The sequence below is a fragment of the Phyllopteryx taeniolatus genome, chromosome 2 (genome assembly GCF_024500385.1).
Source record: "Phyllopteryx taeniolatus isolate TA_2022b chromosome 2, UOR_Ptae_1.2, whole genome shotgun sequence".
In the NCBI taxonomy this organism is placed as follows: domain Eukaryota; kingdom Metazoa; phylum Chordata; class Actinopteri; order Syngnathiformes; family Syngnathidae; genus Phyllopteryx; species Phyllopteryx taeniolatus.
In genome coordinates this window covers 5,096,414-5,122,959 of record NC_084503.1, presented here as the reverse complement: position 1 = coordinate 5,122,959, position 26,546 = coordinate 5,096,414, and the positions used below count along the sequence as shown (strand labels likewise).

General features: G+C 45.7%; 4 protein-coding genes across 9 annotated transcripts; 2 read left to right on the top strand and 2 right to left on the bottom strand.

The window, feature by feature from the left end:
* Window positions 1-504: 504 nt before the first annotated feature.
* LOC133468916 (zinc finger protein OZF-like) lies at window positions 505-4,994 on the bottom strand. 2 transcript variants are annotated; one of them, XM_061755261.1, is made up of 2 exons: window positions 4,380-4,994; window positions 505-1,994 (listed from the first exon to the last, which is right to left on the bottom strand). In XM_061755261.1, the coding sequence occupies exons 1-2, from the start codon at window positions 4,504-4,506 to the stop codon at window positions 724-726; spliced, it is 1,398 nt and encodes a 465-aa protein (XP_061611245.1). In that variant the 5' UTR covers window positions 4,507-4,994; the 3' UTR covers window positions 505-723. The 2 variants fall into 2 exon arrangements, with proteins under 2 accessions (XP_061611245.1, XP_061611234.1); XM_061755250.1 differs by lacking the exon at window positions 4,380-4,994 and adding an exon at window positions 2,118-2,286.
* A 6,281-nt stretch (window positions 4,995-11,275) lies between these two features.
* On the bottom strand, window positions 11,276-24,078 carry LOC133468918 (gastrula zinc finger protein XlCGF17.1-like). 5 transcript variants are annotated; one of them, XM_061755329.1, is made up of 3 exons: window positions 23,243-23,858; window positions 22,288-22,560; window positions 11,276-12,136 (listed from the first exon to the last, which is right to left on the bottom strand). In XM_061755329.1, exons 1-3 carry the CDS (start codon window positions 23,430-23,432, stop codon window positions 12,039-12,041), a joined length of 561 nt encoding a protein of 186 aa, XP_061611313.1. In that variant the 5' UTR covers window positions 23,433-23,858; the 3' UTR covers window positions 11,276-12,038. The 5 variants fall into 5 exon arrangements, with proteins under 5 accessions (XP_061611313.1, XP_061611303.1, XP_061611295.1 ...); XM_061755319.1 differs by lacking the exon at window positions 11,276-12,136 and adding an exon at window positions 20,603-21,127 and having other exon boundaries at window positions 23,243-23,853; XM_061755311.1 differs by lacking the exons at window positions 11,276-12,136; window positions 23,243-23,858 and adding an exon at window positions 23,889-24,078 and having other exon boundaries at window positions 20,603-22,560.
* On the top strand, window positions 12,694-20,613 carry LOC133468875 (gastrula zinc finger protein XlCGF57.1-like). The gene is made up of 2 exons (XM_061755110.1): window positions 12,694-13,348; window positions 15,621-20,613. Exons 1-2 carry the CDS (start codon window positions 13,225-13,227, stop codon window positions 17,189-17,191), a joined length of 1,695 nt encoding a protein of 564 aa, XP_061611094.1. The 5' UTR covers window positions 12,694-13,224; the 3' UTR covers window positions 17,192-20,613.
* Window positions 24,079-24,190: 112 nt separating the features above from the next.
* Window positions 24,191-26,121, top strand: LOC133469113 (oocyte zinc finger protein XlCOF8.4-like). Its single transcript, XM_061755747.1, has 2 exons — window positions 24,191-24,855; window positions 25,244-26,121. The coding sequence occupies exons 1-2, from the start codon at window positions 24,723-24,725 to the stop codon at window positions 26,005-26,007; spliced, it is 897 nt and encodes a 298-aa protein (XP_061611731.1). The 5' UTR covers window positions 24,191-24,722; the 3' UTR covers window positions 26,008-26,121.
* Window positions 26,122-26,546: the final 425 nt, after the last annotated feature.

Genomic DNA, 26,546 nt, shown 5'->3' with positions numbered 1-26,546 from the left:
TACATCGAGCAAGAATGGGAAAGAATTCCACCTACAAAGTTTCAACGATTAGTGTCCTCAACGTTTATTGAATGTTGTTAAAAGAAACGGTGATGTAACACAGTGGTAAACATGACCCTGTCCCAGCTTTTTTGGAACGTTTTGCAGCCACAAAATTCTTAGTCCATGATTATTTGAACATGAGTTTGAACATGAAATATCTTGTCTTTGTAGTGGATTCAATTAAATATAGGTCGAACGTGATTTGCAAATCATTGTATTCTGTTTTTATTTATGTTTAACACAACGTCCCGACTTCATTGGAATTGGGGTTGTAAGATAAAATGAATAATGTATTTAAAAAAATGCATAAGTGTATAGCCAATGAAGCCAAACATATACTGTATGCAAAGCAAAAGGAAAGATGTGGTTCTATCCAAAGAGAAATACAATGATAAGCATCTTTCCACAATTTGTTTGAGAATGGGCAATTCCAAAATAAATGAAAAACATCTTCAGTTGATCTTTTTTAAAAAAAAAAAAAACACCAAAGGTTATGGGAAGGTGATATAAAGGTTAGGAGATTTGACTTTCCCAGGAGGGCCAATGATTTCCGACACAGCCTCAGTTTCTTCAGATTATTCTGCAGCTTCGTTGACTCCTCCCCTTCTCACCAGCACATTTGCGTCTCTTAAACTGATCCTGACCAGAAAATCTTTCAGCGCACACACCGCAACGGAATCATTACTCTCCAGCATGTGTTTTTGTGTGCCTTGTTAAACGTGAGCTCTGAGTGAATCTTTGACCGCAAACTGAGCAGGCAAAGGGTCTTTCTCCAGTGTGTGTTCGTGTGTGTTTTGTTAAATGTGAATTTGAAGGGAATCTTTTACCGCAAACTGAGCAGGCAAAGGGTCTTTCTCCGGTGTGTGTTCTTGTGTGTATTGTTAAATCTCCATTCTGAGTGAATCTTTTGCCACAAACTAAGCAAGTAAAAGGTTTCTCTCCATCATGTATTCTTGTGTGCCTTGTTAAATTTGTCTTCATCGAGAATCTTTGACCGCAAACTGAGCAAGTAAAAGGCTTCTCTCCAGTGTGTGTTCTTTTGTGCATTGTTAAATGTCCTTGCTCAATGAATCTTTTACCACAAACTGAGCAGAAAAAGGGTTTTTCTCCTGTGTGTGTTCTTGTGTGCATTGTTAACATTCTTTTTAAAGAGAATCTTTTACTACAAAGTAAGCAGGCAAAAGGTTTTTCTCCTGTGTGCGTTTTCGTATGTCTTGTTAAAGTGTTATTTAAAGAGAATCTTTTACCACAAACTGTGCAGGCAAAAGGTTTTTCCCCTGTGTGTGTTCTTGTGTGCATTGTCAAATCTCTTTTTAAAGAGAATTTTTTACCGCAAAGTGAGCAGGCAAAAGGTTTTTCTCCAGTGTGTGTTATTGTGTGTATGTTCAAATTCTCCTTGCGTGAGAATGTTTTACCACAGACTGAACAGACAAAAGGTTTCTCCCCAGTGTGTGTTCTGGCGTGTTGTGTTAAATTTGTCTTTAAAGAGAATCTTTTACCACAAACTAAGCAGGCAAAAGGTTTTTCTCCTGTATGTGATCTTGTATGTGCTTTCAAGGCTGACTTGTTGTAAAAAGTTTTGTCACAGTGAGAACATCTGACACATTTGTCATCGGTGTGGCATGTCCTATCACCTGTAGACTGTTTATCGTCATAGTCATCATCATCCTCATCGTTGTCATCGGCATCCTCATAGTCAGAAGAGTGAACTGTTATGCCGTCACTGTCTGATAGTGGAGCTACGAGACGGTCTGATTGGGATCCTTCACATTGGTCTCCATCACTTTCTTGGTCATCTTCTTCACTCTTCACACTGACGCCAGTCGATGGGAACTTGGTGATTTCATCCTCTCGATCTTCATCTTTAATGTGACGGAGCTTGAGCGCCTCTTCTTCTTTGATGGCGGGGGACTCTGGCGCTTGCCGCTCAGTACGAAGATCTTCACCAGCGTCTGCAGAACACAGGAAGACAAAAAAAAAAAAAAAACACGGTTTGGTCAAGTTAAACTTTATCAGTCAAGTCTCATTTTGTGACTTTGGTGTTCTGCATCATTGCATTTCTTTCTTTCTCTTACTTCTTCTTTCATTCTTTGTGTGTGTGCTTCTTGAAGGTGCGCTGTGAGTCCTGAATGACTCTGAGACACGTTCCAGCTGCTCCCCTCCCAGAACCACAGTGGACCTATCTAGTGCCTGCTTACTGAACATCATCCATACAATTTTATTTGTTGTTGTTGTTTTTACCATTAAGCAGTAGGCGTGTGTTATTTAACCAGATTTGGATCTTCTGAAGCGCACCCTTTTGTGTTCGCCCTGAAGTACAAGTACTGTGTCATCTGCATTCATCTATAAATGAAACCCTGGACAGACATCACACAGGTCATTAATACGTAATGAAAAAAAGCAAGGGACCAAGGATGGATCTTTGTGGAACTCCAACTGTGTGTTTGCAGTAAAATTAAAGTATGTTGACTTTGTCAAGAGAACCTGATGGTCAATGGTGTCAAATGCCTTTCTGTGGTCCAGGAACACAGCACCTCCACAAACTTTCATCCAGCATGTCCCTAACCTATTCCAAAAACCAGTCCACTTTGCTGACTCGGTGGAGTGATAAGGACGGAAACTCGACTGCATGGAGTAAGTGGGGTGAAACCTTTGTCTAGATGTTTAATCACGAGTTTCGCGATCCAGTTTTTCATCAACCTTTTATATAATAGGGAGGATGCTGATTGGCCTATCGTTGGCTACAGCTGTCTTGCTCCCAGAGAGGTTTGAAAATTGTTGTTACCGTGGCTATCTCGCACTTCCTTGAACTGAGTGACTGGTTAACTAACTTAGCGCGTGGTTTAATCAGGGCATCAGAATATGTTTTTTTGTGAGATCGGTATCCAGGTTATAAGCATCCCTGTGATCCGTTATTTCCTCCAGCTCCAAAATGGGCCGAGTATTCACAGTCCGCTCTATGCGGAACGTCACATGACCAAACCCGCAAAACAGGTTTGCGGACTTCCCTTGTAGCGTTATTAGGTATCCCGCTCGTGTTCTAGGCGGGACACGCCCCGCTGTGATATGATTGGCTTGTGCATCGCGGAAAGGTTAAGCTACACAGATGTAATGGGCTGACTATGCCATGGTCTGCAGTGGGGGCCTTCAGACCCTTCTCTGCTGCCCTAACCCTTATCAAAAGCACTGACCTGCATTTACAACTCACATGAAATTATACCAATTTATTAAAGCAAGATACTTCATATCTTCTCTTCGCTTCTGTGCTCCTCTTCTCTGCTCTTCTCTCTCGACACGAACGACTGCACCTCAGTCCACCTGTCAAACTCCCGAAGTTTGCAGATGACACTGCTGCCATCGGCCTCATCGAGGACAGTGATGAGTCTGCATATCGACAGGAAGCGGAGCGGCCGGAGCTGCGGTGCGGCCGACGCAACCTGGAGCTGAACACGCTCGAGACTGTAGAGATGATCGTGGACTTCAGGAGGCATCCTTCACCACATCTGCCCCTCACGTTGTTCAGCTGCCTTGTGTCAACCGTCGAGACCTTCAAGTTCCTGGGAATTACAATCTCTCAGGACCTGAAGTGGGCGATCAACATCAACTCCGTCCTCAAAAAGGCCCAGCAGAGGATGTACTTCCTGCGGCTTCTGAGGAAGCACGGCCTGCCACGGGAGCTGCTGAGGCGGTTCTCCACGACGGTTAATCGAATCGGTGCTGTGTTCTTCCATCGCAGTCTGGTTTGGTGCTGCTACAAAAAAGGACAAACTCCGACTGCGACGGACAATCAAAACTGCTGAAAGGATTGTCGGTACCCTAGCCACCCTTGAGGACTTGCACGCTGCCAGAACTAAGACAAGAGCGTGCAAAATCCTCTCTGACCCTCCGCACCCCGGTCACCGGCTCTTCCGGCTCCTTCCCTCAGGTAGGCGCTACCGATCAATGCAAACTACAACTAGCACACATTCCAACAGCTTATATGATTTTAAACAAGATTTGCAACAAGATAATAATCAATAAATGTGAATATTTATATTTTTATTGATTTATTATTATTTATTTTTTTCATGTCTACGGGAGTGCGTTGACAAATATATGTGTTGGCCTTACAAGTTAGGAAGTAAAGGCTCTCAGTCACTGCTATGTTTTTCTATGAATAAAACGTAACAACAATTTTTTTTTGTAGAATTAAACCCGTCTGTAGAACTGTTAATACTAAAAGCAAAAAAAAATAAAAAATACTTGAGTAAACATGTCAGAGAATATTATTAAAAACATGAAATGAAGCCAGGAATGTTTAAAAAAATAAAAAAACTAGTTACTAAAGAAGAACAAACCTGCTGTGTGCTGTTGAGGCTTCTTGCAAACGGCGTCCCGCAGCGACGGACGTTGTTGCCCGCGCTCCTCTTTTGCTCCACAAACCTCCTCCTCGTACTCTTCTGCTTTCGCACTTTGAGCACACATAATCCGACCACGTTACACTCGCATTTAGCGGTACGTGGCTCGCGCGCACGTGTCTCTTTGTTAGCGGCCAGAAAGCTACACGAAGCTAGCTCCAGGAGCTTCCGGTTTTTTCGAAGGACACGAATGTTTAAGCAAAAAAGATGTTTTAGTCACGTAAAGTAGCGATGGCGTCCGGGATCGAGGTTTCCACCGCGTTTGGTAGTCATTTAGGAAGAATTACATCCGGGAGCGGGTGTGGTAAATGGGAAAAAAAAAAAAAAAAAACAACAACAACACAAAACCGTATATGGCAATTCCGCTTGGACAAACTACATTTGTTTCGCATTCCAGGGTGCGTGTGTAAAGCCGCTTTAGGTAGAAGTAGAGATGATCTTGGAAAAAAATATATATAAGTAGTGTTGTATTGCGTTGGTAAACTGTTGTCTTTGTCATTTAACTTGTGATGAAAAAAACCCAACACACCAGATACGTATGCCGTTTTCTGCCATGACCGCTAGATGGCAGTGTTGCCTCGGCCACGGCGTTCCATGACCGGAACAGGAAGTAAAAAGATTCTGACTTGGGTGTGATTTGTTCCTAGCGACGCAATATTGAACGCGCTGCACCCAAACAACATGAGTTAGATTTTCGTGTCCGGGTTAACTTGTCTTGAAGCTTCTCGAGTGGGTTTAGCTTAGCTTAGCTCGCTAGCAAAGAACAAAGCGTGTGCAAATGTTTGCCAAAAGTGTGAAAGAAGAAGAGGACTCACTCGGAGCAGGTTTGTTCACGTCTCATTCTCACTTCTTTGTCATTCTTTTTCATGATGATTATTTCACGTTTTGTTATTATAATTATTTGTAATATAGTATCTATTCAAAATGCCTCGATATTAAAACAGACGATATCATGGGATGGAGGTATGGTATGGTGTGAATGGTGTGTGTAATAAACGATTGCATGTCAAGTACTCCAAGCGTGCTGGTGAGAAGAGAACCTGTCAATGAAGCTACACAATAAATTGAAGAAACTGAGGCTGCATTGGTCGTCATTGACTCATTCCATATTCCCAAATCACTGCACGTACAAATTATCCTGTTTACAAACAATTCGGCCTGTGAGCTCAATTTTTTTCAAGAAAAGTTGCCTTGCTTTTGGCGCTATTTTCGGTTTGCAAAAAGCCTTGAATATGCTTATCATCACCTAGAAAGTGTGAATTTGAGGATTATGATCTAAGAAGTGAATCATCTCAACACTTTTAATGTAATTGAGACGAACAGACTCCATTGTCATACGGACGCATTTCCTACACAGACGTACCAATACAGTCTTTGCTTGTAACCGGTCTGAGTAACCGGGGAAGAAGGTCCTCGGTCAGAGAGGTGAACAAGAACCCTACGGTCACTAAGGCGCAGCTCCAGTGCACCCTTGCGGAGGTCGGAGAATCATCGTGAAGGTCAACCGTTGCTAACGCATTCCACCAATCAGGCCTTTATGGTAAAGTGGCCATACGGAAGCCACTTCTCACTAAAAGGCACATGGCAGCCCACTTGGAGTTTGCCGAAAGGCACCTTAAGGATTCTCAGACCTGCAGAAACAAAATTCTCTGGTATGATGAAACCAAAATATAACTTTTTGGCCTGAATTGCAAGCGTCATATCTGGAGAAGAAGAGCCACTGCTCATCACCTGGCGAACACCATCCCGACTGTGAAGCATGCTGGTGGCAGCATCCTGCTGTGGGGCTGCTTTTCTACTGCAGGAACTGGGCGAGTAGTCCGCATCGAGGCTAAGGTGAGAGCTGCCAAATATAGAGAAATTATTCAAGAGAACTTGCTCCAGAGCACTCTGGAACTCAGACTTGGGCGTTGATTCACCTTCCAACACGACAAGGACCCAAAGCCCACAGCCAAGATAACAAAGGAGCGGCTTCAGGAGCAGCCTGTGATTGTCCTCGAGTGGCCCAGCCAGAGTCCGGACTTGAATCCGATTAAACATCCCTGGAAAGACCTAGAAATGGCTGTCTACTGGAACTGCCCATCCAACCTGACTGACCTTGAGAGGATCTGCAGAGAAGAATGGGAGAAAATGCCCCCAAAACAGCTGTGCCAAGCTCATAGAGACATACCCAAGAAGACGTGAGGCTGGGATTGCTGCCAAAGGTGCTTCAACAAAATATTACGCCTGAAGGAACCTTGTCTTATATAATCACCTATTACTCTCGAGGTTCCATGCGTGTTCGTTTTTGTGGAAGAACTACAATTATAACAACGTGTTAAAAGTCAACCAATTTATTCCTGACAGAAGAGTCTATACATTTTACAGAGCTCTGGGTCAGCAGCTACGCTTATCCCAGCCTCAGCAGAGACAGCGCAGACTGAACAAAGCTATCTGTTCTTGCCCCCGACTTATACAATGTTGGAAAGAGGAAGTATGGAATCGTTGTTGTCTGATTGGTCCAACGCCCACTGACATCCTCATTGTCCTACAAAATGATGGCCATTTTCCGCTGGCTCCAGACGCCGTCTCCAGACGCCATCCCACAGTCTTGCATCTCATATTTACATTGGCTCCCCGCAGCCATTGTCTTCCTCGACATCTGGTCTCTGCTGGATCAGTATCCACCCTGCCGGGAGCTTTCCTGCATCTCACTCCCACACCCTTATCTGATTTACATTATATGCTATACTGCAATAAACACGCTTGTTTACCTCCCAGACCAATTACGCCATAAAACTCTATATCACCTTCGCGTCAAGGGTGTGAATACTTATGGCCCTATTATGTTTAAATGTTTACATTTTCAATAAATTTGCACAACTCCATGCATCCATCCATCCAGCCATTTTCTACCGCTTATCCGGGTCGGGTCGTGGGGGCAGTAGCTTTAGCAGGGACGCCCAGACTTCCCTCTCCCTAGCCACTTCATCCAGCTGTTCCGGGGGGATCCCGAGGCGTTCCCCGGCCAGCCGAAGGACTTAGTCTCACCAGCGTGTCCTGGGTCGTGTCCTGGGTCCCCTCCCGGTGGGACGTGCCCAGAACACCTCACCAGGGAGGCGTCCGGGAGGCATGCGAATCAGATGCCCCAGCCACCTCGTCTGGCTCCTCTCGATGTGGAGGAGCACCGACTGTACCCTGAGATCCTCCCGGATGACCGAGCTTCTCACCCTATCTCTAAGGGAGGGCCCGGACACCCTGCGGAGGAAACTCATTTCGGCCGCTTGCATCCAGGATCTTGTTCATTCGGTCACGACCCACAGCTCGTGACCATAGATGAGGGTAGGAATGTAGATCGACCGGTAAATCGAGAGCTTCGCCTTTCGGCTTAGCTCCTTCTTTACCACAACGGACCGATATAAAGTCTGCATCACTGCAGACGCTGCACCGATCCAGCTGTCGATCTCCCATTCCATTCGTCCCACCCTCGTAAACAAGACACTTGAAATCCTCCACTTGGGGCAGGATCTCATCCCCGACCCGGAGAGGGCACGCCACCCTTTTCAGACTGAGGACCATGGTTTCAGATTTGGAGGTATTGATTCTCATCCCAGTCGCTTCACACTTTGCTGCGAACTGCTCCAGTGAGAGTTGGAGGTCACGGCTTGATGATGCCAACAAAACCACATCATCTGCAAAAAGCAGAGATGCAATACTGAGGCTACCTAACTGGACCCCTTCTACGCCTCGGCTGCACCTTCCAACCCTCACCGGGAACGAGTCCGACTTACTGCCGGATATGCTGACCTAACTCTGACTCCGGTCGTACAGGGACCGAACAGCCCGTATCAGGGGGTTCGGTACCCCATACTCCCGAAGCACTCTCCACAGGACCCCCCCCCCCGAGGGACACGATCGAACACCTTCTCCAAGTCCAAAAAACACATGTAGACTGGTTGGGCGAACTCCCACACACCCTTGAGGACCCTGCCGAGGGTGTAGAGCTGGTCCACTGTTCCACGGCCAGGACGAAAACCACACTGCTCCTCCTGAATCTGAGATTCGACTTCCCGACGGACCGTCCTCTCCAGCACCCCTGAACAGACCTTACCAGGGAGGCTGAGGAGTGTGATCTCCCTGTAGTTGGAACACACCCTCCGGTACCCCTTCTTAAAAAGGGGGACCACCACCCCAGTCTGCCAATCCAGAGGCACTGTCCCCGATGTCCACGCGATGTTGCAGAGGCGTGTCAACCAGGACAGCCCCACAACATCCAGAGCCTTTAGGAACTCCGGGCGAATCTCATCCACCCCCGGGGCCTTGCCACCGAGGAGCTTTTTAACCACCTTGGTGACCTCAAACCCAGAGATAGGAGAGCCCGCCTCAGAGAACCCACACTCTTCTTCCTCATGGGAAGGCGTGTCGGTGGAATTGAGGAGGTCTTCGAAGTATTCTCCCCACCGACTCACAACGTCCCGAGTCGAGGTCAGCAGCGCCCCATCCCCACTATACACAGTGTTGGTGGTGCACTGCTTTCCTCTCCTGCGACGCCGGATGGTGGACCAGAATTTCCTCGAAGCCGTCCGGAGGTCTTTCTCCATGGCCTCACCGAACTCCTCCCATACCCGAGTTTTTGCTTCAGCGACCACCAAAGCTGCATTCCGCTTGGCCAGCCGGTAACCCATCAGCTGCCTCAGGAGTCCCACCGGCCAAAAAGGCCTTATAGGACTCCTTCTTCAGCTTGACGGCATCCCTCACCGTTGGTGTCCACCAACGGGTTCGGGGATTGCCGCCATGACAGGCACCGACCACCTTACGGCCACAGCTCCGGTCGGCAATGGAGGCGCGGAACATGGTCCACTCGGACTCGATGTCCCCCGCCTCCCCCGGAACATGAGCAAAGTTTTGTCAGAGGTGGGAGTTGAAACTCCTTCTTACAGGGGATTCCGCCAGACATTCCCAGCAGACCCTCACAATACGTTTGGGCCTGCCACGTCGGACCGGCATCTTCCCCCGCCATCGGAGCCAACTCACCACCAGGTGGTGATCAGTTGACAGCTCCGCCCCTCTCTTTACCCGAGTGTCCAAGACATGCGGCCGCAAGTCTGATGACACAAAGTCGATCATCGAACTACGACCTAGGGTATCCTGGTGCCAAGTGCACGTGTGGACACCCTTATGCTTGAACATGGTTTTCGTTATGGGAAATCCGTGATGAGCACAGAAGTCCAATAACAGAACACCGCTCGGGTTCTGATCGGGGGGGCCGTTCCTCCCAATCACGCCCTTCCAGGTCTCACTGTCATTGCCCACGTGAGCATTGAAGTCCCCCAGCAGAACGATGGAGTCCCCAACGGGAGCGCTCTCCAGCACCCCCTCCAAGGACTCCAAAAAGGGTGGGTACTCTGAACTGCTGTTTGGCGCATAGGCACAAACAACAGTCAGGACCCGTCCCCCCACCCGAAGGCGGAGGGAGGCTGCTCTCTCGTCCACCGGGGTGAACCCCGACGTACAGGCGCCGAGCCGGGGCGCTATAAGTATACCCACACCTGCTCGGCGCCGGCCCCATGGTTGCAGGCCCGGCCACCAGGCGCCCCCCTTATAATAATTGGTAATTATACCAAGTTCTCTCTCTTCAAGAGCTATTTTATTAGTTTTTTTTACTAAATGAGATGATGAATTGACAGATTTTATATTTAAGTAATTCCCATTTTTTGACCGGTGTTGTTATTTCATCTAAATGAATAATCTTTAATTATCGATTTAATATGTTCACAGTAGTTCTCATTATTTAGTAGATTGGAGTTAATCTTGCAGTATTTATTTTTGAAAATTCTATGTTTGATCAGTTAGTGGTGCAGCAGAAATATCAGAGCTGATATTATAATGTAACATTTGATTGGTGCTGAGCCAGTGGTGTGTCCTATGTTGGGGCCTGACTTTCTGTCAATCGCTGACGGCGTATGGACCTCTGACCTCTGAACCTCTGCCTTTCTTGCCTGCTCCACTTGAGATCACGGGTGGCCTTCGGCGAGGTCTCGAGCAAATCCAACGTTGAGTTCTTTGGAGACAGCATGGCGTTCGCTACTTCTGCAGATCTCGTGTGTTTGTCTTCTTCCGGTGCGCCGCATGATGATTTGGCGTGGACCGATGCTGTTGGCGCTTCCGAGACGGTGCATGGAGTCCATGATGTGATGCATATTCTCCTTCCAGTGGGGCTTTATCTTGCCAATGACGTCTGTGACGGTGTCCCAAGTGAATTCTTCTTTGTCCTCCTTCAAGCCGTTCAGCCTCAGCTTCCATCTTCTTTTCTATCTTTCAGCCTCAACCATTTTCTTTTCCATCTCTGTTATTCTTTTCATCGTGCCCGCATTTTCCACTTTGAGTTGTTGCATTTCAGTTTTCAATTCTTCATTCTTCTCTTTGCATTCATTCAATTCAACCGCTTTGGCAATATTGGCAACGGTTTCCACGTTTTACCGAAGTTTTCAATCATGGACGTCAACCTGTCGAGTTTTTATGAAATGGCGGCGCTGTTTTCATCGTCCGCATCTCTTTCCGGCTTCTTCGTTGGCGTTGTTGCTTTAGAAGGAGAAGCCAGGACATTTTTCTGACCTTTGGCCTTGGTTTCCATGCTTTCTAGATTGCAGGAGGCATGCATTGAGAGCGCTCCTCTTTTATCTTTATTCATCATTGTCGTTAGTCTTCACTGTAGTTTCCATAGCAATGGTTTACAGCTACTTTTTTCAAAAAGCTCTGGGGCCTCATGTACAACCCCAATTCCAATGAAATCGTGACGTTGTGTTAAACATAAATAAAAACAGAATACAAGGATTTGCAAATCATGTTCAACCAATATTTAAATGAATACACTACAAAGACAAGATATTTTATGTTCTAGCTGATCAACTTGATTGTTTTTAGCAAATAATCATTAACTGTGACCACTGTGTTACATCACCTTTTCTTTGAACAACATTCAATAAACGTTTGGGAACTGAGGACACTAATTGTTGAAGCTTTGTAGTTGGAATTCTTTCCCATTCTTGCTTGATGTGCAGCTTCAGCTGTTCAAGAGTCCGGGGTCTCCGTTATCGTATTTTACGCTTCATAATGCGCCACACGGATCCTGACTGTTGTTTGTGAGGCGGCCGACCGCAGCTGTGGCCGTAAGGTGGTCGGTGCCTGTCGTGGCGGCAATCCCCGAACCCGTTGGTGTCAAGCTGAAGAAGGATTCCTACCGGGCCTTTTTGGCCGGTGGGACTCCTGAGGCAGCTGATGGGTACCGGCTGGCCAAGCGGAATGCAGCTTTGGTGGTCGCTGAAGAAAAAACTCGGGCATGGGAGGATTTCGGTGAGGCCATGGAGAAAGACTTCTGGACGGCTTCGAGGAAATTCTGGTCCACCATCCGGCGTCTCAGGAGGGGGAAGCAGTGCACCATCAACACTGTGTATAGTGGGGATGGGGCGCTGCTGACCTCGACTCAGGACGTTTTGAGCCGGTGGGGAGAATACTTCGAAGACCTCCTCAATTCCACCGACACGCTTTCCCATGAGGGAGCAGAGTCTGGGTTCTCTGAGGCGGGCTCTCCTATCTCTGGGGTTGAGGTCACCGAGGTGGTTAAAAAGCTTCTCGGTGGCAGGGTCCCGGGGGTGGATGAGATTGGCCCGGATGTTGTAGGGCTGTCCTCTGCAACATCGCGTGCGCGGCTGTCAATGCTGTGGAGACAGAACAGCGCACATATGCTGAACTAAAAAAGAAGTGGTCAGACATCAGACTCTGATCACCCCACAAGGTAAATAGCACGTATTTTTATAATTCACAACAATACAGTTCATACAGTCATCTACACTCAGCCCTGTGAGATAATGCACAAATGTTGTATGTATGGTATATGTAATAAATCTTTTGCATTCAAGTTGATGCACACATCATCTTATCAAAGAGGATATCAAAAACTTTTGAATCCATTTGATGACTCAATTTATTATTTTAATACACAGGAGAGGACACGCACACTGAAAAATAAATAGCGGGAGACGAGGGATAAATTATGTAATTTTAACACATTTTAATCATGTGCAACCGATGTACATGTTCAAATTCAGTAAATTCAAAGCACGCTTTTTTTCTTTGCAGCTGCTGGAGTCACGAAGCGATTGTGAGGGCAATAAGCGGTATAAATGATCGCCTTGATCAATTAATAGGTGTCCTCACAAATATCAATGATTCATTAAATACACTGGTTAACAAGTGAATTCCGAGTCTTTGCATCTTTTACATTGTTGAAATAAAATGTTGTCGGGCGTTAATTGTTCACGTGTCTCTGATGTGCAGATTTAGGATAACAGTTTCCCAGCCTCAAAAAGCTGCAGAAACGTCACGTGAGGCACCGCACGTTTTTGCGTACGCACCTTTTGTACATGAGACCCCTGGACTTCAAACGTGAAGACGAAGAAGAAGAAGAAGATGAATTTTGGCCAAGTGGAGATGCCGTACAACTTGTGCTGCGCGGGCACACTGTACCCACAATGCACCCACACGAGTTTAACTAAATCCTTCTTTTAGATTTTCTACTTGAATTTACCAAAGCATCGACACAGGACGTTCATCTCTACTTTTCCGGACTCATACGCCATTTATTAAATGTTTGTGTCCGGATAAACTCGTCACGGTGCTCGTTGACGCTTCTCGAGCTAGCTTAGCTTCGCTCGCTAGCCGCTAACGGGGGGGGGGGGGGGGGGAGACACGTGCTAGTTAGCATTAGCCGAGCTCAAGTGCAAAGTGTTTGCATCGCCGCGCGAAAATGTGCGCGAGAACGACAGCAAGGGACGCGGAGAAACTTTGCGGAATAAAAGAGGAGAAGAAGCGACGACGCCAACTACTGGACGCGGTTTGCAAGCAGCCTCGCGTTGTGCTACACAGAGCAGGTTTGTTCACGTCCTCCCGTCGCTCCACTTTCTTTCTTAACAATATTATGAGGATAACGTTCTCCGAATGCCAGTGTGACGTCATTGTGCGCTCGTCCTTACAATTGTTTCCTGATCAGTACGCAGTTCGGGACACGTGGGTCCCAAATCCGTCCACCTCAGGCAATGCATTTATTTGATCGACAACTGTTCATACAGGCCGACACAAAACGTTTATGAAAGCCTACAAGTCGGTTTAACAAACAAGGTGGTCTGCATTTGACCAAATTGAGCCCAAATCGAAATTGGTTTGTTAATGGTATTAACAGGAATAACGTCAGTGATGGATACAGCCAGTGATAAAGTGCAATGAGACACCGTTTAATTTAGGTCTCTTTCACAGTTCCAATCATATTTGAGCTCTTTTCCCGTCCGAAATAAACGAGGTGAGAGTCTTGTCAAGGGTTTGAAATAAAGATGTAGAAAGATAGATTGGGATACACTGGAACAAGTGGAGAAATTTGGGGAGCACATTGATTGGTTTCCATCTTTTCAGGTCAGATTCATCATCCATCCATCCATTTTCTACCGCTTATTCGAGGTCGGGTCGCGGGGGCATTAGCTTTAGCAGGGATGCCCAGACTTCCCTCTCCCCAGCCACTTCATCCAGCTCTTCTGGGGGGATCCCGAGGCGTTCCCGGGCCAGCCGCAAGGTCAGCAGCACCCCATCCCCACTATACACAGTGTTGATGGTGCACTGCTTCCCCCTCCTGAGACGCCGGATGGTGGACCAGAATTTCCTCGAAGCTGTCCAGAAGTCTTTCTCCATGGCCTCACTGAACTCCTCCCAGTTTTTGCTTCAGCGACCACCAAAGCTGCATTCCGCTTGGCCAGCCGGTACCCATCAGCTGCCTCAGGAGTCCCACAGGCCAAAAAGGCCCGATAGGACTCCTTCTTCAGCTTGACGGCATCCCGGGGATTGCCGCCACGACAGGCACCAATTACCTTACGTCCACAGCTCCGGTCGGCCGTCTCGGCAATGGAGGCGTGGAACATGGTGTACTCGGACTCAATGTCCCCTGCGTTTCCCAAGACGTGGGTGAAGTTCTGCCGGAGGTGCCAGTTGAAACTCCTTCTGACAGGGGATTCAGCCAGACGTTCCCAGCAGACCCTCACAATACGTTTGGGCCTGCCAGGTCGGACCGGCATCTTCCCCCACCATCGGAGCCAACTCACCACCGGGTGGTGATCAGTTGACAGCTCCGCCCCTCTCTTCACCCGAGTGTCCAAGACATGCAGGTCCGATGACACGACCACAAAGTCGATCATCGAACTGCGACCTAGGATGTCCTGGTGCCTAGTGCACGTGTGGACACCCTTATGCTTGAACATGGTGTTCGTTATGGACAAGCCGTGATGAGAACAGAAGTCCAATAACAGAAAACCGCTCGGGTTCTGATCGGGGGGGCCGTTCCTCCCAATCACGCCCTTCCAGGTCACACTGTCATTGCCCACGTGACCTTTGAAGTCTCTGAGCAGAAAGATGGAGTCCCCAGCGGGAGCGCTCTCCAGCACCCCCTCCAAGGACTCCAAAAAGGCTGGGTACTCTGAACTGCTGTTTGGTGCATAGGCACAAACAACAGTCAGGACCCGTGCCCCCACCCGAAGGCGGAGGGAGGCTACCCTCTCGTCCACTGGGGGGGAACCCCAACGTACAGGTGCCAGTATACCCACACCTGCTCGGCACCTCTCCACTCCATAGTGGAAGAGAGTCCAACCCCTCTCGAGAGGACTGGTACCAGAGCCCAAGCTGTTTGTGGCGGTATAACACCTGCAGTTCCACTCTGGCAGTCAAAAAAGGATATCGTAAATATTGCTGTGAATTTTTTACCAAAAAGTCAAGAAACATTTAGTTCCTGGTAAAAGGACTTCCTGGAACGTAAAGGTTCCTGTGGCCCGTGTGGCTTGCATTTCCACCGCACAAAGTTCAGGGGTCAGTTCTTCTCCAAATGAGACTGATGACGTATGTACAGTCGTGGTGGGAAAAAATGTACTACCCCTCCAGTCCAGTAAGTGGCAGTAAAAAAAAAAGCGAAAAAAAAGCGACCTAACAAGCACGGGGACATTCAAAATTTGATCATCATCATCATTCTCTCTATTCTCAACATAACTTCTTGTAATGACCATACACTAATTGCTAATGTTGATATACAACATCAGCATCTCATCATGAGACTTGACTGAGCAACGTTTGACTTTACCAAACGCGTGTTTGTCTTCTTGTGTCCTTCAGACGTCAGTGAGTATCTTCGTCCTGGGCAGCACGAGGCCGAGTTAACCCACGTCAAAGAGGAGGAGGGCCCAGAGCCTCTTCACATTAAACAAGAGGCGCTGGAGACCACTCATATTAAAGAGGAAGAGGAATCCGAGCCCCCTTGCATTAAAGAAGAAGAGCAGGAGGGCGAAATCACCAAATTTCCATTGACTGGTGTCAATGTGAAGAGTGAAGAAGATAATGGAGAGCACTGTGGAGGATCACAAGCGCACGACCTCTCAACTCCGCTATCAGCTTGTGATGACACAACATCACACTCTTCTGACTATGATGAAGATGATGATGATGAAGAACAACACCCTCACGGTGATAAGAAATGTCACACTCGCAAGAAATGTCTTAAATGTTCTCACTGTGACAGAACGTTTTGCAACAAGTCATCGTTGACAACGCACACGAGATCACACACTGGAGAAAAACCTTTTGCCTGTTCAGTTTGTGATAGAAGATTCTCTTTAAATACAAATTTAACAAGACACACAAAAATACACACTGGAGATAAACCATTTGCTTGCTCACTTTGTGGCAGACGATTCGCTCAGAAGACCACTTTAACAAGACACACGAGAAGACACAATGGAGAGAAACCTTTTACCTGCTCAGTTTGCGGTAAAGGATGTGCTCACAAAGAAGATTTAATAATTCACAGAAGAACACACACGGGAGAAAAACCTTTTTCCTGCTCAGTTTGTGGGAAAAGGTTTTCTTGCAAGTACAATTTAAGCATTCACACAAGAACACACACAGGAGAAAAAACGTTTTCCTGCTCAGTTTGTGGGAAAAAGTTTTCTTGCAAGTACAATTTAAGAATTCACACGAGAAAGCACACGGGAGAAAAACCTTATGCCTGCTCCGTTTGTGATAAAAGATTCACAACAAAGTCACATTTAACAAGACACGCAAAAACACACACTGGAGATAAACCATTTGCTTGCTCCATATGTGGTAGAAGATTCACTCAGAAGGTAGATTTAACAAGACACACGAGAACACACACCGGCGAGAAACCTTTTCCCTGCTCGGTTTGTGGTAAAAGATTCTCTCAGAATAATTTAATGCACTTCAGAACACACACAGGAGAAAAACCTTATGCCTGCTCAGTTTGTGGTAAAAACTTTTCTTCAAAGCGACAATTAACAAGACACACAAGATCGCACACTGGAGAAAAACCTTTTCCATGCTCTGTTTGCGGTAGAAGATTCAGTAATAAGGATGATTTAAAAGGACACACAAGAAGACACTCTAGTGAGAAACCATTTGCGTGCCCGGTATGCGGGAAAACGTTTTACAGAAAGTCAGATTTAAAAACGCACACAAGAACACACACAGGAGAAAAGCCTTTTGCCTGCTCAGTTTGTAGTAAAAGATTCACTGTCAAGGCACATTTAAAAAGACACACAAGAACACACACCGGAGAAAAGCCTTTTGCCTGCTCAGTTTGTAGTAAAAGATTCACTTTAAAGGCACATTTAACAAAACACAGCAACACACACGGGGCAGAAAACATTCAGTTGCGGTGTGTGAGATAAAACGTTCCCTTGTGTGGGTCGTCATATGAGACACAAGTGTGCTGGTGAGGAGAGCAGCAGTCAATAAAGCAGGGGATCAGGGAAGGGAATCGTTAACTCATTTCCCACTCCCAAGTCACTTTATAGACATTTTTAGTTAAAAATTCCGATTTTTTTTTTTTTTTTTTTTTTTTTTTTTTTTTTTTTTAGACGTTTGACTAAACTTGAAGGAATTCCAAAAGAGACGGAAAGTTGTCGTGACCACGCCCGATGGCGCCATAAAACGGACTGCAGGGCTCCTCTCACTGGCACAGCATGGTTGACGGATAACTGTTGAACAATGGAAAATGGTCACCGCCCCAGTGGTGGTTAGTGACACTGCCTGAGGACATTAAAATGACATTGAAACCCTGCGTTTGTAACAAACCTTCAGGAATGTTCTAAATGTATACCCTGATGCCTGTGTGATTGCGTTTTTACAGGTTGGCTTCTGAATTTGTTCCTTCTGAATGTGCCGCCGTGTGTGATTATCAACCTGTAAAAATATATTGTGCCAAGAACACTAGTTTAGCGCCTGCGCGAGAGTTATAACAATCGTTTGTTATATTTCTTTCCTAAGCGTGGGAGAGTACAAAGTTGGAAGTCTTTTGGATTGATACATGATTTTTAAACCCATTTTTGTGAGCCAAATTGTATAATTGAATCATTGAAATTATTTTCTTTTTGTGGTAGAGTCCCTCTGTATGTTAACCCATAGTTTTAGATGTAATTAAATGTCCTATAAAATTCCGCTTCCCGTCGTGCTTTGTGTGTGTTTGAGTTTGACAGTAAAACTCGCATTTCATTCATGCCGCAGTGAGGTGAATTTCCGGGTCTGAGAAAGCGTTTCGCGTCGAGTGGAAGCAAAGAATACTCTGAGACAGGCGGTTGGGCTAAATCAGGTTTATTGAACAAACCTTTGTGTCTTCACAGCTGTTTTCGGGCTTATAAAGTCTTGCATCTGTGGGCGTACTCTTAAGTACCGCCCCTTAGGCCCGATTGGTTCACTGAGGTTTGACTTTTACAGCTACTTCCTCTTACCTATACTTGGTGTCACTTTTTGTCCTCCAGGTGGCCCTCTTATCATTGAATCAACCGAAACCCCAAAGGAATGAAGGAGTCCGGATTTGACCCACCAAATGGCGATCGTAACCGTTGATGTTGCACAAACAGCCCCCGTTCGTGGCTCGGTTCATAGTTTACCAGGGGACGCGTTGTCCTGCAAACTGCAGGGGAGATCTCTCGAGAAGCATTTGGTACTCCCGAATCAGTGGACAGTATCCAGGGAGTTTTTTTTGTTTTTTTTAATAATGGTCTGTACAGTTGACTCAAGGCGGAGGAATTCGAAAAGAACAAAGTATTAAGAGATGGGAAGTTACTGAACAGTTGTTTGAATGAGGCACTGTGAAAAAGCTATGAAGCTTTAAAAAAAAAATAATAATAATTGTTCATTGAGGTTAAAAAAAATAGTCAAGATGTAAAATGGGTGCTATTTGTTATTCCGGTAGATGTGACTTTTGGAAAACTTTATAGGTGATTTTTGATTTTTTCACTTGGATCAATGGAGAGAGTATATGAATTATAATGTAAAAGAATATTTCAGCGCTGCTTCGATATTACGGTCAAAAAAAAAAATCAAACAGCAGCTTTTTGCATAGTAAGGTTTGTGGAATGTGTGGAGGTGAACTCGTAAATGGGGTTAGGGTGTCAAATTAGGGTTTCAAATCAGGGTTGTGGTTTTAAATTTGGGTTTCAAAACGGTAATAGTTTCAAAGTAGGGTTTCAAAACAGGGTTATGGTTTTAATGTAGGGTTTCAAATAAATGTTGGGTGTTTATTGCAGGGAGGATAACATGTAAATCCGATAAGGGTGTGGGGGTGTGATGCAGGAAAGCTCCCAGCAGGGTGCATGTTGATCCGGCAGGGAACAGATGTCGGAGAAGACGATGGCTGCGGGGGGGTTGCTGTAAACATGAGAAGCAAGAATGTGGAGACGGCGTCTGGAGCCAGCGGCAAATGCCCATCATTCTGCAGAGCAATGATGACGTCAGTGGGCGCTGGACAAATCAGACGACAGCGATTCCATACGTCCTCTTTGAAACATTGTATAAGTCTGGGGTAGAATCAGATAGTTTTTGTTTGGACTACTGCTAAGGCTAAGATAGGGGTAGCTGCGGACCCAGACCTCTGAAGTATGTATAGACTCCTCCGTCAGGTATAATCGGGTTGCTTTTTAACACGTCGTTATAATTGTAGTTCTTTCACGAAAACGAACATGCTAGGAACCGCGAGAGTTAATAGGTGATTTTAAACACAGGTTCCTTCAGTCACAACACAGAATGAACTAACTTCAAAGTCAGAAATGGCCAGTAAAAACAGAAAAATATCGGACTTAATATTTTCCTGGAGGAAGCATTTCGGATTAGCCTTTGAAGTTGGTAATAGTGAAAAATTAAGGAAAACGGACAATGAGTTTAGTCAGTTCTTTTTCAGAATGAGAGTGCTTAAAGAGGAGGATGCTATTCATGTGGCACAGCTTCAAGCTGGCATCAGGTGCAGATGGAGATGGGCGTGGCTCAAGTTGGCCAAAACAAAAAAAGCAAAGAAATGAGGCATATTTAATTTTAACCTGAAATTTGTACTTCAACATGTGTTGTAAAAAAATCTCTGGAAAGACCTGCAAATGGCTGCCCACCAACGTTCACCATGCAACCTGACAGAACTGGAGAGGATCCCCAAATCCAGGTGTGAAAGACTTGTTGCATCATTCCCAAAAAGACTCATGGCTGTATTAGCTCAAAAGGGGGCTTCTACTAAATACTCAGCAAAGGCTCTGAATACTTACGGTTGTGTGATATTTCAGTTTTTCTTTTTTCATAAATCTTCAATAATTTCAACAATTCCGTTTTTTTCTGTCCATATGGGGTGCTGTGTGTACATTCATGTGGGAAAAAAATGAACTTAAATGTTTTTAGCAAATGGCTGCAATATAACAAAGAGTGAAAATTTTAAGGGGGGTCTGAATACTTTCCGTACCCACTGTATATTTGTATATATTGGTGTAAACGATGTCAATAACAGAGGTCTGTCTATATTTGACAGTTTTGTGAATAGCAGTTATTGTTTTGATATCTTCAATGAAATGATAAATATTAGAAAATTTTTGGTGCAATAACTTTACAAATGTTTCTCTCAGATGGGTCGCAGCAGTTGACACAAGCGATTGATCCATCAAAGCGTGAAGCCACTTCGCCACTCACTCACTCGCTCGTTAATCACTCGTTTGACAGAAGCGGGATTCTCTCATTTTTTCTTATCATTGAACTAGAACAGATGGTGAATTATTTTGTTTTGTTTTAAAACAGCACCACAGATCACAAACACACCACAGATAGACAAGAGAGAGGCAACAATGTTTAATTTACACAATTTATCCCGCCACGTCTGGGCTCGGGCTTTTTCCAAACCCAAGTTGATTTTTCGTCAGATATTTAGCACACTGAGCAAAATGTTGGTAAACCATGTCAATTGCAAATCAAGGTTGCGCTGTACAGTGATTAGGGAGTATGGAATGATTCAGTGATAACCAACACAGCCTCAAGTTTCTTCAGTTTATTCTGCAGCTTCATTGACTGCTGTGATTCTTAACCTGATACTTGTCGCTGAATCTTACAGCGCGCACACACTGCAACTGATGACTGGATCCCCAAGCAGTGTGTGTTCTTTTGTGTGTGACTAAAGCTTGCGTCTCTGCGAATCTTTTACCACAAACTGGGCCGAAAAATAGTTTATCTCCAGCGAGTGTTCTTCTGTGTGATTAATAAAACTCCTCCTCCTCCTGTCCAGAGAATCTTTGAGCGCAAACCGAGCCGGCAAACGGTTTCTCCCCAGTGTGCGTTCTTGCATGCTTTGTTATGTCCTGTCAAAGAATCTTTAAACATGAACTGAGCACGCAAAAGCCTTTTCTCCAATGAGTATAATTCTGTCTTGTTAAATGTCAGTTTGTAGAGAAGCTTTTACCACACACTTAGCAGGCAAAAGGTTTCTCCCCATTGTGAGTTGTTGCTTACTGTATTAAATTTGTCTTGTCAGAGAATCTTTTAACACAAAGCGAGCATGTAAAAGTTTATTCTACAGTGTGTATAATTGTGTGTCTTGTTAAATTTGCCCTGGCAGAGAATCTTTTACTACAAACTGAGCAGGCAAAAGGTTTTTCTCCAGTGTGTGTTCTTGTGTGTCTTGTTAAATCATCTTTTTGAATGAATCGTTTACAACAAACTAAGCAGGCAAAAGGTTTTTCTCCAGTGTGTGTTCTTGTGTGTCTTGCTAAACCATCTTTTTGAATGAATCTTTTGCCACAAACTGAGCAGACAAAAGGTTTTTCTCCATCGTGTGATCTTGTGTGCGTTTTTAAATGTGCCATTCTCGAGAATCTTTTACCGCAAAGTAAGCAGGCAAAATGTTTTTCTGCAGCGTGTATAATTGTGTGTCTTGTTAAATTTGTCTTTATAGAGAACCTTTTACCACAAATTGAGCAGACAAAAGGTTTTTCTCCAGTGTGTGTTCTTGTGTGTGTTTTTAAAGTTGTCTTTATCGAGAATCTTTTACCACAAACTGAGCAGGCAAAAGGTTTTTCTCCAGTGTGTGTTCTTGTGTGTTCTTTTAAATGTGCCTTTGTAGAGAATACTTTACCACAAGCTGAGCAGGCAAAAGGTTTATCTCCAGTGTGTGTTCTTTTATGAATTTTTAAATATCCCTTCTGAGTGAATTTTTTGCCACAAACTGAGCAGACGACAGGTTTTTCTCCGGTGTGAGTTTTTGTGTGTTCTTTTAAATGTCCCTTTGTAGCAAATATTTTACCACAGGCTGAGCAGGCAAAAGGTTTATCTCCAGTATGTGTTCTTGCGTGTGTTTTTAAATTTGTCTTTCTAGAGAATCTTTTACCACAAACTAAGCAAGCAAAAGGTTTTTCTCCAGTGTGCGTTCTTGCGTGTCTTATCAACGATGACTTGTTGTAAAACGTTCTGTCACAGTGAGAACACTGGATGCATTTGTTGTCAGCGTGACATGTCGTATCACCTTTGGAGCGTTCGTCATCCTCATCCTCATAGTCAGATGAGTGCGACGTTACGTCGTCACTATCTGACAGCGGAGCCGAGAGGTCTTCGGATTGGGATCCTCCCCAGCGGTCTCCGTCGTCGTCTTCATCCTTCAAAGTGACACCAGTCAATGGAAACTTGCTGATTTCATCCTCCTGCTCTTCGTCTTTCATGTGTGGCGTCTGTGGCTCCTCCTCCTTTTTGATGTCCGGGTACTCCCGCTTCTCAGGACGAAGATCTTCTTCACGGACGTCTGCAGGACACGAGAAGACAATTTGCTCAAGTCAAGCTTTGCTCAATCAAGACTCACGTTGTGACTTTGATGTCCATTATTGTTTTTTCATGGTTTTGCAAATTCGCTGCTTACAACAGCAAGCAATACTATACGATATTATGAAAAGAACAAGTATTATCAATATAAACCAAGTGAGAGGACAAAAAATAATTTTACAAATAGTATCAATAAAAAAATAAAAAATAAATCCCATCCACGTTGTGTAAGATGATTGTGTTTTTAACGTACAAAGTACAATTGCACATCAGCGACTTCTCAAGTGCATTTTATTTTTTTTGTGCGTGTTGTGTGTGGTACAGTGGACCCCCGCTCTTCACGCGCGATAAGGTCCGGGTTGGAGCGCAAATCGAGAAAATACACAGATAATTGACGACCCTTACAACTGGATAGAATTTTTTTGTAATGTTCTTGTACCACAATCTGACACGAAGACAATTGAGCGCAATTTCAAGCGGCAAGATGAAAGAAGTAAAAACGGAAAAGCATACATTGTAACCACCGTGAGGGGCCGCGGCCGCAGAATGGCAGCCACGCTTCTGTCAGACTGCAGGGCAGCTGTGGCTACACAAGTAGCTTAGCACCACCATTGTTCCTAAATGGATGGAGTGAGTCAACAAGTGAGAGTAAGAAACGAACAAACCCGCTGTGTGTAACACAATTCGAGGGTGCAGCTCGCAAACGGCGTCCGGTAGTTGACGGTGCCGTTCGTTTTCTTCTCTCCGACAAATTTGCTCCTCGTCCTCGTCCTCTTCTTCTTTCACGCCTTTTTCACGCATTTTCACGCGAAAAACGCCACGACTTCCACTCGCGCTCGCTCTCTGCTCAGCCATGTGTCGCGAACAAACACGTGTCTCTTTGTTAGCGGCTAGCAAGCTAAACTAAGCTAAGCTAAGCTAGCTCGAGAAGCTTCAACGTGCGCCGAGACGAGTTGAAGTACTGAAGAGTCGTGATGGAAAAAAATATACATATTTCGTGAAGCTCGCGTGGTTGCGGCAACCGTACGCGGAAGGATATGACCCATTGCTATGAATGGCTAGCTACCCCGGCTTACCGACGTGCCTACATGGCGGCCATGTTGGGGAGGTCGGCGTTCCCATAGAAGGCAATGCATTGGCACCGAAATGAAGTCGTAACTAGCTTATCCCTCAAAGGATTTTCACGCCGATTACTGTTTTGTCTATGCCAACGCGTAGGCGATCAACAAGCAGCATTTTTAAAAACCAAAAATAAATAAATAACATATTTCAATATATTTTTCATTCAAAAGGGATCGACACTCGTTTTACCGTATGCAGCACGATGTAACGGCAACGGTTGCGCTTTTGCTTTTCTTGCCGTACACACACATGGAATGATTTGACCTCACGACCTTAGCGTCGCCGTCTGCACGGAGCTCAAAAGGGCGTGTCCTATCTACCCATACATATCTGTGACATGAACAGCGGACGTAATACGGCAAGTCCACTTGGACCAACTTGTGTGTGTATATTTTATATATATATACACATACATATATATATATATATATATATATAATATATAAATAACCTTAACCGGCTCGTCAGGGGGTTCAATCCTTTTTTTGCAAAGTGAAAAGACAACTTTTCAATGACAGTAACTGTTGTCGCGGATTCTGTCCACTGGAGGACGCTACATTTGATTTCTGAATGTAAAACAAATGATGCAAACCGTCTGTCGAAATATCTGAAAATGGCGAATGTTGCAAATTGTCGGTCATCAGCTTCAGATAAAAAAAAAGTTTTGCGGGGATCTTTGTCTCTGTGTGTGTGTGTGTCTGTGTGTGTACTCTACTGTAACCAAGTCCGACCCCAAAGAACATTTGTAGTGTTTTGTCCTAGTCGAGTTGCCGTCGCCCTCGCAGCTGCAGAGCCCCTCTTTGCACGCGAGCATCATGCAATCCTTCTTCTTCGAATGAGCGCTGATCGTAGCGAAGCGTCGACGCGGACTGCGCGCGCCCGCGTCCACTCCACTGGACGAACACGGCATCGGTTCCATCTTTGCAGTTGCGAGCAAGTCGACTCGGCGCCGGTTGACGCTTCCCCAGCTAGCTTAGCTTGCTAGCCGCTAACAAGGCGAAGCTTTTCGATCATCGTGTTCAAATGTGTGCAAAACGTGTGAAAGAAGAAGAGCACGCGGAGGGAGGGACGGAGGAGTTTGGTTGCGAACTGCGACCTCAACGTGACGACTGCGACGCGGCAGGTTCTTGGCTTCTGACGTCATCGCCTAAACCAAGTGAGCCTCGAAACGCGCTTTTCGGAACTGCCTTTCCCTTACCCTCCACGCGCCTCGCACATTCGGCAGATGATTGGCTGCTGCATCGTTGCAAGGCCATGGCGCCGATGTCGTGGCCTGCCTAGAACTGCAGTGGTGGGAGTCAGCCACCGTGCGTGCCGCCATCTTGGTTAGCATTGGCGCGACTCGAGCCCACAACGGCTTTGCCTCAACAGTAAAAGGGAAGGACCAAAAAAAACAACAGTTTGCGCACCGAACCCAACGGGATAGTCGAACCGAACCCTTTGGACGGTTTTCAAAACCTGTTGCACCCCTAAACTATATATAAATCTGACTCCACACAGTATTTTCCCTTTGTTAAATCTGTGTGTGTGTGTGTGTGTCGCAGACGTCAGCGGAGATCTTCATCCTGAGATGCAGGCGCCAGAAAAGGCTCACATTAAAGAGGAGGAGGAGCCAGATTTAGCTGACATGAGAAAGGAAGGAGAGCCAGAAGAGCTCGCACACGTTAAAGATGAAGAGCAGGAGGATGAAATCAGCAAGTTCCCATTGACTGGTGTCACGTTGAAGAGCGAAGAAGACGACGGAGACCCCAGTGGAGGATCCCAACCGCACGACCTCTTAGCGCCGCTATCAGAGAGCGACGACGCAACGTCACACTCTTCCGATTACGATGACGATGAACATTCTCAAGGTGATAGGCTGACTCGCCAAACTGACATCAAATGTTCTGACTGCGGCAAAACGTTTTGCAGAAAGTCATTGTTGAAAAAACACACAAGAACACACACTAAGCCTTTTGTCTGCTTAGTTTGTGGCCAGCGATTCTCGAGACAGGCGACTTTAACAATGCACACGAGAACACACACGGGAGAAAAACCTTTCGCCTGCTCAGTTTGCGCGAAAAGATTCTCTCGAAAGGGGAGTTTAAAAAGACACACAACAACACACAGCGGAGAAAAACCTTTTGCGTGCTCAGTTTGCGATAAAAGATTCTCTAGAAAGGGACATTTAATCGATCACACAAAAAGACACACGGGAGAAAAACCTTTTGCCTGCTCACTTTGCGGCGAAAGATTCATGCAAAGTGGCGATTTGAAAATGCACACAAGAACACACGCTGGCGAGAAACCATTTAGTCAGCGTGTGTGATCAGATTGCATTTTGACTCCCGTGTGCTGGAAAACAACGTCAAGTACATTGAGTTGCCTTGTGTACGAACGCCGCAATCCTAAATAAAGCTGCAGAATAAACGGGAGAAACTGAGGCTGTGTTGCTCATGGTTGACTCGCCGCTTACTTCCCGATCACGAAATATATTGTCCGGTCACAGTTTGGGACTCTCGCGACCCGCTTTGCTGTCGGAACACAGGGATAATTGTAGGATCTTTGCGTTCTGTGTGCGTGAGCGCAGAACGATTTCTTGGCCCAAAGTTCCTGCGCACGCTGCTGTGGAGACATTGGAGGGAAAACCGAAGGATGACCGTGTCCGTACTTTTCTGGTTTCTGAGTCTCCCGGGACCGGATCCAGCTCAACGGGTTGAGGAGCGGCCAATTGATTTTCCCGCAGGAAGGCACAGGAAGTGAACCGGCTCGACGCAATCAGTGTGTGGGTCCCGAAATATTCTTTGACATCACAACGCAGAACCCCAAGGTGAGCCACGTACCACTGTTCACCTTTTGTTCCTTCTC

Excerpts from the sequence above, each read along its gene's own strand:
- LOC133468916 (XM_061755250.1), bottom strand. The coding sequence starts at position 2,286 with ATGGTAAAAACAACAACAACAAATAAAATTGTATGGATGATGTTCAGT. Across the intron at positions 1,995-2,117 it reads CACAAAGAATGAAAGAAGAA|ACGCTGGTGAAGATCTTCGT; the intron begins GTAAGAGAAAGA and ends TGTGTTCTGCAG.
- LOC133468875 (XM_061755110.1), top strand. The coding sequence starts at position 13,225 with ATGTGCGCGAGAACGACAGCAAGGGACGCGGAGAAACTTTGCGGAATA. Across the intron at positions 13,349-15,620 it reads CGTTGTGCTACACAGAGCAG|ACGTCAGTGAGTATCTTCGT; the intron begins GTTTGTTCACGT and ends TGTGTCCTTCAG.
- LOC133468918 (XM_061755293.1), bottom strand. The coding sequence starts at position 23,432 with ATGGCTGAGCAGAGAGCGAGCGCGAGTGGAAGTCGTGGCGTTTTTCGC. Across the intron at positions 22,561-23,242 it reads AATTGTGTTACACACAGCGG|ACGTCCGTGAAGAAGATCTT; the intron begins GTTTGTTCGTTT and ends CGTGTCCTGCAG.
- LOC133469113 (XM_061755747.1), top strand. The coding sequence starts at position 24,723 with ATGTGTGCAAAACGTGTGAAAGAAGAAGAGCACGCGGAGGGAGGGACG. Across the intron at positions 24,856-25,243 it reads GACGTCATCGCCTAAACCAA|ACGTCAGCGGAGATCTTCAT; the intron begins GTGAGCCTCGAA and ends TGTGTGTCGCAG.